At 41.8% G+C, this 17105-nt stretch overlaps 2 protein-coding genes across 6 annotated transcripts in view; both read right to left on the reverse strand.

The window, feature by feature from the left end:
* Window positions 1–16604, reverse strand: part of UBOX5 (U-box domain containing 5) — a 30299-nt gene extending 13695 nt beyond the window's left edge. For all 4 annotated transcript variants that reach the window (XM_045528966.1, XM_045528964.1, XM_045528965.1 and 1 more), the window contains exon 1: window positions 16518–16604. The gene's annotated coding sequence lies outside the window, so the exon portion shown is untranslated. The remainder of the gene's footprint in view (window positions 1–16517) is intronic.
* FASTKD5 (FAST kinase domains 5) lies at window positions 7449–16603 on the reverse strand. 2 transcript variants are annotated; one of them, XM_045528962.1, is made up of 2 exons: window positions 16518–16603; window positions 7449–10197 (listed from the first exon to the last, which is right to left on the reverse strand). In XM_045528962.1, exon 2 carries the CDS (start codon window positions 10158–10160, stop codon window positions 7710–7712), a length of 2451 nt encoding a protein of 816 aa, XP_045384918.1. In that variant the 5' UTR covers window positions 10161–10197; window positions 16518–16603; the 3' UTR covers window positions 7449–7709. The 2 variants fall into 2 exon arrangements, with proteins under 2 accessions (XP_045384918.1, XP_045384919.1); XM_045528963.1 differs by lacking the exon at window positions 16518–16603 and adding an exon at window positions 16148–16213.
* Window positions 16605–17105: the final 501 nt, after the last annotated feature.

Raw genomic sequence — 17105 nt, forward strand, 5'->3', positions numbered from 1 at the left:
TAGGAATATGCATACATAAATAGTTTGGGAGGTAATGGTGGACACGCAGAAATTTAAATATGCAATGTACTAGACTGGTGGGATAAGTTGTTTTTTTTCTTCTTATGTGTTTAAAGTTGATGTAAGTAGTTAAACACCTGGACTAGATTCCTGAGGTCTCATAATGATATCAGAGAGGACTGAGGATCTAGATATATGCTCAGAGTACTTCTTGCAGCTGACAGCCCCTATAAGTCTAGATGTCTAGATAAAGACAAATCTTTCTCCTCTGCCTCACAGTACTTGGCCTCAAGAAGGGAAAGAACAAAGGCAGGGCCAAGAAGGGATGTAGAAATAGAGTGGCCATCTGTCTTGGTCTACCCAGGGCTGAGGTGTTTCCTGGACTGTGGCACTTTCAATGCTAAAACCAGGAGAGTCCTGGGCAAACTGGGACGAGCTGGTCGCCCTGTCCAGAAGGTTGCTGTCTGTGCATCCTTGGAGCTTGAAGCAACTAAGCAAATCTTTTGTTTTTGTTATTGAGGTTCAGAACCTGGGGGTGGGGAAGTGTGGAGGGATAATTTAGAAGAGTGTAAGGTGACCACGACACTTCCTGAACACTTGAGCATCCATCTTCCTTCAGCGTACAAAGAAGTTACCATAGCTGAGTTAAGCAACCTGACTTTGAGTCTCACAAAAATGTAATGGAAAGTAATTCTGGCAGATACACATATTTTAAAGACTAGGCTCAAACAGGTTACAGAGGAAAAAAAAAAAAAGAAGAAGAAGAAAAGATTACCTGTCAAATAATAGAAAAGCATTTAACCTCAAAGAGTAGGTGGAATACCAATGCACTGAGCAATTTTATAAATTGGGCACTTTGGCTTTTAAAGCAGCACAATACTTCCTGTAATGTCTAAATTGAGTTACCTGTCCATCCATGAAAAAAGTCTGACTTATGTGCATTTTTCTTAGAGCTGGTTAAATGAAAGATAGCCGTCCCAGCCTATCCCACACAGCTCCCACCCGTGAGAGGTATGCAGAAAGACCAGAATGCAGGTGTGGGCCCAAAGAAGCTGGCAGTTTTATACCACATGGAGCCAAGTCACCCTTCAAGGGCTAAACATATGCAAGGCACTGTGCTAGGCACAAGTAGACACAGATTTTACTCTTAAGAAATTCACAGGCTCTAGGCGAGGCATAGTGGTTCATACCTGCATAATCCTAGCACTCTGGGAGGCCAAGGTGGGAGGATCACAGCCTGAGCAAGAACAAGACCCCATCTCTACCAAAAATAGAAAAAATTGGCCTCTACCAAAAAAAAAAAAAATTGCCCGGCATGGTGGGAAGCCTGAGTCTCAGTTACACAGAAGGCTGAGGCAGGAGGATCACCTGAGCCCAGGAGTTTGAGGTTATGGTGAGCTGTGATGATACCACTGCACTCTATCCAGGATAACAGAGTGAGACTCTGTCTCAAAAAAGAAAAAAAGAAATGCACAGCCTCATCACAATGCACCGATAGGCAGTTTTCTTCTAAGAGACACAGTCTCAAAACAAGGAGCTCTACAAAGGTTTCTAATACCATTTACTCAACACCTTAAAACCAGTGTCAGCAAAATTCTATGGGAACTAGTTCTAGCCATAGTGTTCAACTTTATAAGTAAGAAACAAAAAAAATTAAAAGAAATCCAAAGTGGAAAGGAAGATGTAAAATTATCTCTGTTCTCAGATGACAGAGGTTCTCAGAGGTTCTCAGCCTATACAGAGGCTCTCAGCCTATATAGAGAAAATCCTACAGAATCTACATAACAAAAACTATTAGAGCTACAAAATGAGTTAAGCAAAATAACAGATTTAATCAATTGTTTCTATACACTCACAATGGACAACTCATGAAAGAAATTTTAAAAACTCCATTTACAACAGTATAAAAAAGAATAAAATACTTAGGAATAACTTTAACTAAGAAGGTATAAGACTTATATACTGAAAACTACAAAACACTGCTGAAAAAAGTTAAAGATCTAAATGAGTGGGAAGATATCCCATGTTTATGGATTAGAAGACCTAATATTGTAAAAATAGCAATATTCCCCAAAGCAAACTACAGATTCAATACAGTCCCTATTAAAATCCCAATGGCTTTTCTTGCAGAACTGGACATACTGATCCTAAAATTCATAGAGAATCACAAGGACCCTGAATACCCAAAGCAATCTTGAAAAATAGTTAAGTTGGAAGATTCAAACTTCCCCATTTCAAAACTGACTACATAGCTATGACAATCAAAAGAATGTGTTACATGCATAAGAACAAATATACAGATCAATGGAATAGAACTGAGAATCCAGAAATGGATCCACACATCTATGGTCAATTGATTTTCAACATGGGTGCCAAGACCATTTAATGGGGAAAGAATATTCTCTTCAACAAATGGTGCTGGGACAACTAGTTATCCACACACAAAAGAATGAAGTTGGACTCTTCCCTCATGCCATATACAAAAATTAATTCAATGTGGATCAGAGACCTAAATATAAGGGCTAAAACTATAAAACTCATAGAAGAAAACATAAGGGTAAATCTTCACGACCTTGGATTTGGCAATGGTTTCTTAGATATGACATCAAAAGTAGAAGCAACAAAAGGAAAAAAAGTAAATTGGACTTTATCAGAATTAAAAACAGAAAGTGAAAAGACAACCCACTGAATGGGAGAAACTATCTGGAAATCATATATACTGTATCTGATAAAAGATTAACATCTAGAATATGTAAGAACTCCTAAACAACTCAGCAACATAAAGACAGACAACGCAATTTAAAAAATGGCCAAGGACTTGAAAAGACATTTCTCCAAAGAAGATATACAAATGGCTAACAAGCACATGAAACGATGTTAATCATTAGTCACTAGCAAAGTGCAAATCAAAACCACAATAAAATACCACTTCACACCTACTAGGATGGCCATAATAAAAAAAATAAGGTGGAAGAGCAGCCCCTGGAGCCTGGGGGTGATAGTGGGCAGAGCCCTGGGCAGAGACCAGTTCTCCCTGCTGCTGGGGCTCCCTCAGGAAATCATATCATAAAGACACGTGGAACAGTGGGACTTATACCTATTGAAGATCTACTATGTGTCAGAAATCGTTCTGGACACTTGGTATCTGCCTTCCTTTGAATCTTCTCAACAACCATGCAAGAAGCCCTTGTACCTGGCAAAGTGTAAATGCAATGACCCTGAGGAGAAGGAGCCACTTGCCTGTGTCCTCCTCTGACTCTGAGATGTCCAGCAGGATGATGAGTGGACATCGAAGAGCTTTAAAAAGAAGAAAGGAAAAGCCAGAAAGATACAGAAGAAAAGACCTATGAAGAAACAGGTCAACAAAACTGTTTCCCTGAGTGATGTGGACAGTTCCCATAAGGGTGAAATAATAGGCTCTGACAGTAACAGCTTCTCCTGTAGCTCTCCTTGGCATACAAAGAGTTCTGTAATGGTATTGGCGATGAGGAGGTCAGTGCCCATTTAGAACCAATGACAGAGAAGGAGAGAGAATCAGAATCATCTGGCCAAATATAGAAGAGAGAGATACCGCAGAGAACATCAACCTCAGATGGTGCCACAGAAAATGGCATCTCCCAGGTGCGTGTCTCCACTGCCACCTCCTGCCTCCACTGGACCCACACCAGGACTCTTAGAGGTTCAGGAATGAAATGTTCCCCTAAGATTCCCATCTAGTGGTGAAACCACGTGCCACTGTTTTGTAGTAAAAATTTCAGTGAGCTCCCTAATATACCCTCCTCATCTCTCATATGTATCATGGTGACATGTCAAGCTATTTTCACTGGCTTTCTATACTTTTATACATTAAATGTTTTTGATAAATGAAAAATATGCTCCAAAAAAATAAAATAAAAATAATGAGTATTAGCAAAGACATGGAAAGACCGAAACCCTAGTATATTGTTGGTAGGAATGTAAAATGGTGCAGCCATTTGACATTTCCTCTATAAGTCTGACAGTTCCTCAATAAGTTAAACATAGAGGCTGGACACAGTGGCTCATGCCTATAATCCTAGCATTCTGGGAGGCTGAGGCAGGAGAATTGCTTGAGCTTAGGAGTTCGAGACCAGCCTGAGCAAGAGTAAGACCCCATCTCTACAAAACACAGAAAAATTAGCTAGGCGTAGTGGTGCACACCTGTAGTCTCAGTTACTTGGGACGCTGAGGCAGGAGGATAGCTTGAGCCCAGGAGTGTGAGGTGGCAGTGAGCTGTGATAATGCCACTGCACTCTACCCGGGGCAACAGAGCAATACTGTTTCAAAACAAACAAACACAAACCACAGAATTACCACATTACCCAAAAATTTCACTCCCAGGTTATGTATTAAAAGTACTGAAAACAGGTGTTCAAACAAAAACTTATACATGAATATTCACAGCAGCACTATTCACAATAGCCAAAAGGTAGAAACAACCCAATGTCCATCAACTGATGAATGGCTAAACAAGATGAGGTACATCCATATGATGGGACATTATTCACCCATAAAATAAAGTACTGATACATGCTGTAACATGAACCTTGAAAACATATGCTAGGTAAGAGAAACCAGACACAAAGACCACATATTATGTAGTTCCACTTACATGAAATATCCAGAATAGGCAAATCCACAGAGACAGAAAGCAGATCCGTAGTTGCCAGGGGCTGAGGGAGAGGGAAATGGGGAATGACTGCTTAACAGGCATGGAGTTTTCTTTTGAGGTAAAGAAAATGTTCTGGAACCTGGATAGTGGTTATGGCTGCACACTGTCAATGTGTTAAATATCACTGAATTATACACTTTATTTAAAATGGTGAATTTTACGAGTATAACAATAAAAAATTATTCATTGCTTATCTGAAGTTCAAATTTAACTGGGTATCCTGTATTTTAGTTGGCAACCATAGTCCCACTCTAACTCCTGCTCAGGTTTCCTCTTCTCTTCACTTCCACTGTTCTCAAAGAATTGTCTGAACATTTGCAATCTATTCCTTAACTCTCATTTATTCAGCACGTCTGCAATCTGGCTTGTGCCCTACTAATTCAATTCAAACTGCTATTGCTAAGGTCATGAATGATACTCAAGTTGCCAAATTCACTGGAGATCTTTCAGTCCTTGCCTTAAATTGCTCTCTTGCCAGCAACTAACATACAAGCCCTCCTCTTTCTGAAATTCTTTCCTTTCCCTTTGGCTTCTGTACAGAAATGGGTTAGCTTTCAACAGGTTTGCATATTCCAAAGAAACTGGCCCTTCACCAGCTGCTGGGAGATAACCTCTAAGCCCTTGGAACATCTTGGCTGATAAGATTGTCCATATACACCTGGGTCCTTGAGCCATGCCAGATAGTATAAATGTGATTTATGGTGGGGGCCTTGGGCCATCCTGTATCAGCTTGACCTCTAGAGTGGCTAGGGACTGAATAACTAAGATTAGCCATGCAGGCACTCCATGCCTATGACTGACCTCGAATAAAAATTCTGCACCAAAGCTTTGGTAAGCCTTCCTGACTGGCAGTATCTGTATGTGTTGTTACACATTGTTGCTGGGAGAATTAAGAGCTGTCCACCCGACTCCACCAGAAGAGGACAAAAAGTTTGTGCCTGGTCTCTCCCGTACTGTACCCTATGTGCCGTTTTCCTTTGCTAATTTTAATCTGTATAGTTAATAAACCATAACTGTGAGTATAACAGCTTTTTTGAGTTCTGTGAATCCTTCCAGCAAGTTTGGTCTTGGGGACCCCTGACACTTCTATGCTACCATTTTTTCCTATGTCTGATTATCTGTTCTTTTCCTGTCTTTATCACTTTTGTCCCTTTGCTTTTAAATGCTGGTATTCTATTCTTGGTTATTTTCCCTTCTCCCTACCTGCACAAACTCCCCTCTGACCTGTCCCAGGCAATTTCAGTCACTTGTGGCTCTAACACCTGTCCTCATCCCCATGTGAGATCCCAGCCTAAACCTCTCTAAACCTTTTGCCTGAACACCCAACATCTCAGCATGACCAGGGCAGACTCATCACTAATCTTCCACCCAAACATCTTTCCTGCTTTGGTCCCTATTTTAATGCTGAGTTCTAATCAATCTAGGCATCAAAATCATCATTCCCCAATTCAATCAACTTACAAGACTTGTCATTTCCCCTTCTGAACATCTCTGGGATTCAAAACTTCCATTCCCTTAGTTTTGGCCCTCATTATATCTCACCTGAGCTCTTGCAAGCATCTGTGAAATATTCCCCCTGACTCATATTTCATGCATCACACCCACAATCTAGTTCTATCTCGATCTTTCACTAACCTTTCTAAACATAATTATTCCCTGACTCAGAACCTTTGGAGATATCAAGTCCCATTAGACTTAGGCTCCTTTAGCAAGGCCGTAAGGTGGTCTAAATACTCTCTACCTCGCCAGCCCTGTCCTCTGCCTTCCTTCCACCTCCAACTTTCCAGTGCTGCCCAACTACTCAAAATTCCCAGGCTGTACTCGCTAAACATTATCATCCATCTATGGGCCCGGACCCATTCTAGGCACTAGAGATAAATAATTAGACAAAGTTAATCAAAAGGCTACCTTCTAATGGGGAAAGCAACAAGAAAACAAAGAATAATTCCTGATACTGTTGAGTTCAGCGAGGGAAATGAAGCTGGCGAAAGTGACAGAGCATGACCAAAGGCCAACAGGCAATGTTTTGGTTAGCACGGATGGGAAAGTCCTCTCTGAAGAAGTAGCCTTTGAGAAAAGAACTGAATAACGGTGGGAGGGAATCCCCTTTAAAAGATATTGTCACAGATCTCAAGTGTTTACAAGTTACTTGTATTATGTTACTTACATATATGCAATTTCCTTATATTTGTGGCTGTAATATAATACAAACCTGAATTGACCAAACCTGAAGCCCCCTGGACTTCCTAATATGACAGGTAACATGTTTCCTTCTTGTATGAGCTACTTGCCATGAAAAGCATTCTGCCTAATTGTCAGACTTGTAAACCACTAGCCCAACAGGCTCTTGGATAACTCGATTCTTCTATGTCCAATTTTAAGAAAAAAATATGGAGGGGGGGATTGGAGGGAGTTTATGCAAGCGGAATAGAAATGTGGAAGAGGAGGCTAAGAGAAAAATAGTAAGTTCACTACTTCTGAAATGGTTCTTTAAATCAGGAAAAACCAGCAACTAAGGACAATCAACCAAATCTAAACAAGAAGGAGGACTTCCCTCCATGAAGACACATGGAGGGAAAATCCTAAAATATAAGTGAAGCCATAGGAGATTCTTATTTTAAAACAAGGTATATGAAAACCACTTTTAAAAAATTGACTTTATACAATGTCTGACTACACTTTTATTCTAAAAACTCAAAATAACTGTGACATAAGGCTGGTAAACAGAGAAAGAAAAATGCAATAGGACTTACTTGACTACAGGACATTTTAAGATGTTTATTATTTACTAGAAGTAATATGCACACAAATTAGTGGCAACTTGTACAACCCAACAAGATTACAATTAATTCACAGTAACATACACTAGCTCTAATCTGCCACAGCCAAGAGCACAACTAAGTCTCTTACACAGATGATTTTATTACCAAACTTACATTCTGGCTTTTATAATTGTTTCGCAACACCTAGTAACAGTCTACTCCTACAGCTTTTGAGTAGAAATGCCCCTGAAGGCCCTTCAGAGAGCAGAGGTGAATACTTTTTCATGGAGGAACGCCAGCTTTTCTAAGCGAGTTCGTTTCAGTAGTGGGAGCCATTCCCAGTGGGCTAACTCTACCACACGATAGCCAAGCCGAACCAGCTGCCGTCTCTTCATATTATGCAGTCCAAGCAGATTCCTGGAACCATAGCAATATTGGTTCTTATTTGTCATCTGAATGGCCAGCTTCACTGCTGGGGTCTGCATGCTGCCTGGGGGGCAGAGGTCAGCCATCTCCATGGGCCCCGACCAATCTGCCACATTGCAAAGAGAGCCCCCCAAGGGTCTGGCAGCCTTATTCTCTAATTCCATGGGTTGCTGCCCAGTCTCTGACTCAATTTCCCCCTGGAAATGTCCTCTTGTTTTCCCTTTTAGTAACTGATTGATCAAATCATCTGTAAGGCTGACCCCCTCATGCTTAAGTCTTAATTTGGCTATGTTTTCACCTGGTATAGCTTCTCTATTAAATGGTAATGGCTTCATGTTAACATCAAGCTGAACCTCTAAGTCAGAAGATCGGGTATGAGGCAAAATCATATGGTACTTGATGTAGTGGGGCCCACCCAACATCGTTTCAAGTAAAAAGAGAATTTCTAGGAATTCAGGCTTTGAGTTCATATCCTTCCTTGCTAAATCCCACAACATTTCAGACCCCTCTTGCTGCAGCTGAGAACAAAGACGATTACCTCTGTAATCTGGACACTCAATGCCAACTGTACCATCAAGAGTATATAGTTCCTTAGTGAGTTCAAACTTGCTTCTTTTCTGAGCTAACCTGACAAACCCTGGACTCAGAGCGAAGTCAATTAACTCTATTGGAAAGTACTCAGAAAATGCCAGGCCCAGCAGGCAGGTGAGTAGGTGTTCTGGGTATCGGCTGAATTCAGGCATCTTTCTGTGCATCTCATTTATCAGGCTGGAATAAAATTCTTCTGCATTAGGTGGCACATAATTCAGACTTCCAAATGACCACAGAATCTTGGCAACATCTTTACTTCGACAGTGTGCTACTCTAGGAGGCAACGAAGCAGCCACAGCATTCATTACTCCTTCATCCAGAATGCGTAAGGATGAGCAGGCAAGAGTCAGGTGCATGACGCCCTGAACTCCCAGGGAAGGAATGCGCTGCGGAGCAATCTCTCCAAACTGCTTCATGAAATTTATGTGATCCACATGAGTGAAACGGAACATTTTAAGAATATTCACTAAGGCATGACTACTCAGATGCTGCATATCAGCACAAGCTAAGTCTCCAATTTTTCGCATGACAAATTCAGAGAGACTACTACTTGATTTAAAGAACCCCAAACAGATTGTACCAACTTCCTCTAAATTAATCGAATCTATATACTTAAGGATCAATGATTCCAGTTTTTGCATTAAGTCCTCGGGTACCTGACGATTTTCACCTATAATATAAATTAAGTGAACCAGTTGGGACAAGGATAGATCTTTCCAGTGCAAATTAAGATAACTAAAAAATATTTTTAAAAACCGAGGTACTCTACGGCCTAAGTACCTCCAAAGATCAGCTACCAGTAGAAGCTGATCCAGACTCATCTCCCATACCTGATGGCAAAATTTGGTTTCATACACAGCTAGCATTGAATGGGAGTGAGGGATTCCTAAACCGACAAAGGCTTTCAAAATATTGATCAGATCTGGGGTATCAAAGAACTGTATGTTTTTCACGCTCAGCTGGCAGAGCAAAGCAAAGCTGGTACGGGAGAGTAAAACAGGACGCTGTTCTGCAGGCAGAGAGCTCAGCTTACAGAAATAATCAGCAATGGTTTGAGGCTGGAGATTATTTTCATAAACTGTGACTTTGTGCAAAATTAGTTCACCTTCTGAAACAGAAAGGGGCTGACAAGTCTCAGATCTGTGATAGCTGTGGAGCTGGTACTCTGGTCTTAGCTGTAGGAAAACTCGGGGGTCCTCAAGGGTATCAAAAACTTCTATGTCCTCTTCTTCAACTCTCGTGGCTCTGGGTGAGCCCCACTGCAACGCGCTGGCTTTAGAAGTAGAGGGCTTGTTGAATTCCAAACTCAGGAGGGCACTGCTGGTTGTGAGGGTCCTCCGAGAAAAGGACGTGCTACAAACGTTCTTAACTTTTTTGGCAGAATGGCAGAGACTACCGAGTTCTGGAGGGTCCTGTCCCCCACGCTGTGTGCTGCTTCTCACATTCCAACACACCACACTTTGGGCTGCACTGAAGGCAAAAGGATTGTAAAGTGTTCGATATCCTAAAGGTTTTAACAACTTGAGAGTGGCTGCCATTCTGGTGTCAGTACGGATCTTTTTGGCAGTCAGAACACAGTTCTCACAGGTTTGACCAGGCAATTTCTTGTTTATATGGTGCTTGATTAGAGCTGGACGGGGAGGCGTTCCACAGAAACTGCCTGGAAATCTTCGGCATATCACAAGAGCCATGGATCACAAATGACTGGGCCAGAATTGGTGCCAGATACTGAAAAAAGGGTAGATGAAGAATGAGTGGCTTCTACCTATCATAATATCAAAATTTACACATTATAAGAAATAGATTAAAACTACACTACTGTCCACTGAAGTCCAATGCTAATGAATGCCCAAACCACAAGACAGCATATACCAAGGATAAACTTCTTGTGCCTTGCACAAACACAGATGAAAACCCCAAACCCAGGGTATCATTGAGCAGTTCCCAGATTGCTGCTCAATCCAGACTTCCTTCATTAAGAGAGGGTTGCTCTGCTAAACATTCAACAGGAAGGAGGAAGGCAGATCTCCAGAAACAAAGCTGGAAACAAAAATTAGCAACTCGTTCCATCTCTTTGATATCAACACATAAAGGTTCCACTTGGAGAATAAGAAAGTCCATAAAAGCTGCCATGCTAATAGCACAAAAAAAAGTGGGATTTAGGCCAAGTGTGGTGGCACGCACCTATGGTCCCAGCTACTCAGGAGGCTGAGGGGGGAAGATAGATTGAGGCCAGGAGTTCAAGGCCAGCCTGGGTAACATAGTGAGACCCCCTCTCAAAAAAAAAGTGCAATTTGGTATAAGATTTAATTACTTATACCCACAATAACCCTCCCTGTTCTTAAAGTACAAAACTTGTAATTATGGAATTCTGTCATTCTAATGCTGTTCCTGTACCTTTTAGAAGATGCTTATTCTGCTCTCCAGGAGGCTTGTAACAGAACTTGAATCACTATTGCAGAGCAGTTGCAGAGAAGTTGTACAACTGGGAAGTATACTTAAAAACTCTTTTTGGTGCAGGAGAGCAGAAGGCTAAGGGTCTGCTCACTGTCAATTCATGAGTGGGAAGCAAAGAACATCTCAAAGTTGGGCTCAGTGTTCAGGGAACACCAATTCACATGACTGCCCTGCTGACATGCCAGAGGAGCAGCACGGCTTTCATCTGGAGGCAGTGGGTTAGCAATGCTTCCAGGGAGTCAAGTGTTGATTACTTCCTTATTCTGCCTGTGAGCAGTACAATCCCCATTTTTCTTCCATGATAGAAATCATAAGAGGCTATGAAATTGACACTGCTATACTCTGGCTTTCTTTAATGCTTATTCTCTTTCTTTCTACTTATATGCCAAAGCCTGACAAGCAAGATCCAAGGGGACCTGAGCTGCCAATCGACGGACCAGACAGGGCTGTTGCTGCAGAAAATTCCATAAGGGTTCAAAAGTGCCAAAATGACTCTCTTAAAATGCCTGCCCAATTCAACTGTCAACCTCCTCTTTCACAGCCCATAGCATAAGAACTAGAGGACCGCAGGGCAGGCCAGTAGCTCTTTCCCAGTAACCCAGCTACACAGGCTTCTCTGGGTGGCAGGAACATATGTTCTAATTTCTTTGTAAACCAGAGCAGAATTCTTTCACACTAAATCTTTGTACACTTGGTTCTTAACTGTGGCCTGTAGACCATACTCCCCACCAAGTTTTAAACTGTGGGTTCAGATACTATAGACCAGGGTCAGCAAACTATGTCCTGGGGCCCAAATATAGCCCTTCATCTCTTTCTGTAAGTAAAGTTTTACCAGAACACAGCTAGGCCATTTGCTACATATTATCTATGTCTGTTTTCCCAAAACCAGAGCAGAACTGAGTAACTGTGGCAGTCTGTGTGGCCTGCAAAGCCTAAAATATTTACTATCTGGCCCATTACATAAAAAGTTTGCCGATCTCTGCTATAGACTATTAGTTTATTTCTATGAACACAGCTGGTCAACTTTTTAAAAATTAGAAAAACATTATGAAAATAGCTGTGAAATATTTTTTCTTTAACATTTAGATGACAGTAATTGAAGATTTATATGCATCAAAATACACTAGGAATCTCAATTAATATTACAGCACAGGCAAGGTGGGAACAAAAGAGAAACCAGGTAACAAAACTCTCCAGTTGACAGAACAGAGCTTTTAAGAAGACCTGCTTTAGAACTTGGAATCTAAATTTAGTTCAACACAATGTGCAACTAACGCTATAAACTGTTCAAATCTGTAGTCTTTATTTCATCTTGGGAACTAGATCCTAAGAAACGGCTTTTTAAAAACCCTATTTTTTACAAAATAGCTGTGTTGTACAGTAGCAAAAAAATGAAAACCACCCAAATGTCCATTCAATAGGAGGTGGCTGGTTTATAGGATAAGTGTGTGGCAGGCACCAACACATAGAAAAGTACACTCAAATATTCAGTAGAAAAAATAGTACATAAACGAATTCCATCACCTAAAATACACTTACATAAAAGGAAATTAGGCCAGGCGCAGTAGCGCACACCCATAATCCTAGCACTCTGGGAGGCTGAGGCAGGAGGATCACTTAAGCCCAGGAGATTGAGGTTGCAGTGAGCTATGATGGTGCCACAGCACTCTACCCTGGGTGACAGAGCAAGACTCTGTCTCAAAAAAAAAAAAAAAAAAAAGGGAAATTAACTACATAGCTTCTTTGTGGGAAGACTTTCTTTTATGTCTTTGATAAATTAACTTTTTCCCCCTTTTTATTGAATTAAAATTGTTAATACAGAAGAGTATATGGATTGACTTAATACATATCTCTCTATAAATGATGTAATTTTAAAAGCACACTAAAAAGTTAAAATTACTTCAATTACTTCTACCTAGGAGTACTTAATGAAATTACTGTACATGGTCCAGAAATGAACAAAAGAACCATTTCCTAGAACATCAATGTTTGGTGTAGATCCAGTGTTTTCAATTGATATGACTCTTTGATTTCTAAAACTACAGGCTAAATTCCAAGATGGAAATACAAGACCCACAATTGTCTTAGGGCCTCCTCCGTGCCAAGGCTCAGAGCCTTTTAAGAGCTGTTTTAGCTGCATTAGTTTCAATACTTACAACCTTTCTGTAAGGTAAGTTTATTATTATTGATGAGAAAGAGACTTCACAAGATTAAAAAATCTGCCAAAGGTTACATAGCCAGAGATTGGGTGGGGCTCAACATCAAAAGACCGTCTGACTCCCAAGCTCACATTATTGGTATACTAGAGAGACAACGGAAGTCAAGAAACACAAGTTGGGGGTGGAGGGTAGTGTATAAACAATCTATGGTCTTCTAGGGTTTCCAGGTGCCAGGGAGCTGAAGGGTTAGAACCAAGTAAGCTCCAAAGCCCCTCCCATCTCTGTCTAGCTATCACTATGGTTTATACTATAGGTTGAATATCCTTTATCCAAAATGCTTGAGACCAGAATGTTTCAGATTCTGAATTTTTTCAGATTTTGGAATACTTGCATTATACTTACAAGTTGAATATCCCAAATCCAAAAATCTAAAATCTGAAATGCTCCAATGAGCATTTCCTTTAAGTGTTGTGTCAGTGCTCAAAAAGTTTCAGACTGTGGAGCATATTGGACTTTAGATTTTCAGATTGTGGAGCATTTTGGACTTTAGGTTTTCAGATTTGGGATACTCAGTAATAGACAAAATAATGAATCTTAGAGGCATGAAGAGCCAAACTGCAAATGGCAAACAGTGGCTACTTACTTTTTCACCATGCAAATTATTAGAGTAACTCTATAGACACCATTTCTATATGTGCAGGTTTGAAATAGAACCACTTCAGCAGCTGGGTCTTGAGTACTATGGAGAAGGAAAGAAAAACAAGGAAGATACAGAAGCAGTAAAGTTGGGAGAAAAGGCATTGCAAAGAACAGAAGGTCAGGATGTACTGACCAGAAAGAGAAAACACACCTGAGAGGGTTAGGTCCTCCTTACTCAAGGACTCCCAAAGAATCATAAGAAAGCTAGAAAGAGAACACCATGAGATGCTCAGTTAACTCCTGACTTCTTCACTAAAGGTTCAAAGACATCTGATATCATTTCAGAAAGCTCCTTTCCTAGTTTAAGGCCTGGAGTATACCCTCCTCCCCATCTCTTTAGGGGTCCTAATGAATCAGAATGCAGCCTCAGAGACCCCCGGATCCTAGCAGTTCTGAAAGGCACTGCCCAAACCACCCTGAATGATGTGATTTCACAGGAGCAAAGAACCTTACCATTCTACCTTTCAGGTACAGGTCTGAGTAAGGCCGAACAGCTTCATTTTAAACTACAGTCCAGAAGTTAGAGGAGGGGAGCCAGGCAGAGGAAAGCAGCTACGCTAACTGTAGATTAAGTATATGATACCCTCAGCATATACAATTTACCAGTTCTCATCCCTCAGTACTAATCCTTTTCCTATGTCCCAATAAAATTGCCACCAATAAATGGATACTCCAAACCCCATTCTTAACTCAGCAAATAATTTGTTGAACAACCTTGAAAATTAAAAAAGCAAAAAAACTAACTTTCTCTAGATGCTGAGGTCTCCTGCTGAGAATCTACAAAGCTTTAAAGCCCCTAGCAAGGGCTTAGAGACTGACAATAAGGACCTTTAGCTGTTTTCTGGGGGGGGAGTTGTTTTGTTTAAGGACCCTTAGCTATTAATGAGGATGTTAACTGTGCTACACTCTTGTGCTGCTGTTTCCACACAGAAGCAGAGCCTACAAGAGTGGAGTCTACCAGTAATATGAAGGTAAAGCACTAGTGCAAAGGTGTTTAGGTCAAGATACGTATTACCCACAAATCTAAGCCAAACCAAAATTAAGTCTAGCAACCCATCCCTGCCTCTTTGTTCTAGCTTCCATGCTTATAGGAGAGAAAACAGTACATTATAATTATTTGTCAAACTGTTTCAGCTTATATAGCCCTCCCCTCTCCTTCTAAGACTCTGCTATTCCTCTATCAGAATGGCAAGAAGGATATGGGTACCTATAGTCTGACTAAGCCTCACAGATATTTCTGTTAGAGCCACTGCTTTTAAAAGGTTTCATAAGACCCTGTTTTTAGAAAATCTTTCCGTATAACAGGGAGCTGACACTCAGCCCATCTCAATGGGACTTCTGGAGGAATGACAAAATCCAGGCAGGTAAAGAGAAGTAGGTGCATCCACACAGTCATGAGAGAAAATTCCCAAATAAATGGTCTGAGTACCTATCGTGATTGGTGAATGTTAGCTAAACAAACAATTGGTTTTATCTGTTTTTCCAATATGCAAGTCTGTACAGTATAGTATTTCAGACAAGTGATGAAGGAATTTCAGAATTATTTTATATCTAAGTTGACTTTTTCACATGATGAATGAATGACAAGGCCTTGTTAGAGACTATAAAAATAAACTAATGCACGGGGAAGAAAATCATACTGACAAATAAATATTAGACCTGCATAACTGTCAAAGGCTTCACTTTCTCAGCTGTATTATGCAGCACAGAGTCTTCAGATTTTGTTTTGGACTACTAGGCAGCAGCAAATCATCCAAGGGCTTGCCCAAGGCCATTCAGAGCAATGAGCTGCAGAACCCAGCTATAGAAAGGCAGCTGTTCTTACTACTCAAAAAGTGTGCCCACAATGTGGAAAACATGACTTCAGATTCCGGTAGTAACAAATGACTAGAGCACAAAACAAGCCATAGTTGGTGCTAATGCACTTAGCTATCGGCTCCACAGGATGGAGCACTGTTCAAGAGTCTACAGTGAGTGCGCAATGAAGCATCATCATCTGAGGTGACCGATGAAAGTAGATGGTGTCAGGGTACCTGAGTCCCCTGTCCTTAGTTAGGACAGAAAAGCTGTGTCATGATGTGCACAGAAAGAGAAAAAGCTATTGTTTCTTGTCCCTGGTAAGGAAAGAAAGAAGGGGGGCATCAATACTACCCTTAGTTAGGCTTGTGCAACCACAAATTGTCTGCTAAAAGTGGGGGAAAAGTATACATTGCATCCTATTGATATGTGCTGAAGAATCACCGCGTCCCAAGTACTAAGCAAAATATCGTGAGGCCCTACTACTCGAAATGTGGTCTATGGGCCAGCGGCATCAGCCTCACTTGGTCAGAAACACAGAATCTCAGGCCCCACCCAAGACCTACAGAATCGTTATCTCCAGGCCATCTGCTTGCACATAAAAATGTTGTAAGAGGCGCGGCAGAATCTCTCACTACATTCTCACAACAGCCCTGAGGGAAAAATACTGTTACGATCCCCATTTCACAGAGGAAAAAAAAAATCAAGGTTAAGATAAGTCTCTTGCCCAAGATCACGGAACTCCGGAGTGGCGACAGTTGCCGAGGTTCTCCCTAGAGCCAGGCCTGCGAGAGGCGCCCACAACCCCCGCCAGGAATCACTGAACAGGGCCTCGGTGCGCGCCGGCCCTGGTCCGACCAGGAGGGCGGGAGGCACAGGCCAAGGCCCAGGTCGCCATGAGCGCAGGGAGCGTCCGCCGCAACCTCCGTCACTCACCTGAGCCGGGCGAAGGCGGGCGCCGCAACACCAAACCCGGTAACCTGCGGGCTGAGGCAGCACCAACTACCCTTCAGGAACGCCGGGGCCTCACAGCCCCACTTCCGGCCAAGTGCCCACTACTTCCGTGTGCTGTGCGAGTAACGGGTGCTGCAGAGGCTCAAAAGACTGTGTCAGCGTTTTCCAAGGACGTTTTCTACCGGAGGATGTTGATGGGGAAACAGGGGGAGTCTAGGACCTGCGGAGGGAAAACACCTGCTTGGATGGATCGCTCTGGAAGTAATTGAGTAGCTTAGAAGCCGGTTTGAATCCAGGACCGCCACTCAGGGTTTTATGACATTATGGAAGTCACATAAACCCTCTAAGCCGGTACAGTGATGGTAATAATGCACTTATAATAGAGATGCATCTGTAAAGTGCTCTCAGGAGACGAGTTAGTGATGTGAGGGGTAGACGAGCCTGTTAGGAGAAATGGATGTGAGAAGCTGGAGCTTGAGGAGGCCAGAGCTATGGCAGATGAGCCAGGGTGATCCTCCACCTCCCTAAGTAGGGGAGCTCACACGTGGATCGGTATGGGCACCTAGGCAA

Source organism: Lemur catta, chromosome 17 (assembly GCF_020740605.2).
Source record: "Lemur catta isolate mLemCat1 chromosome 17, mLemCat1.pri, whole genome shotgun sequence".
Classification (NCBI taxonomy): Eukaryota; Metazoa; Chordata; class Mammalia; order Primates; family Lemuridae; genus Lemur; species Lemur catta.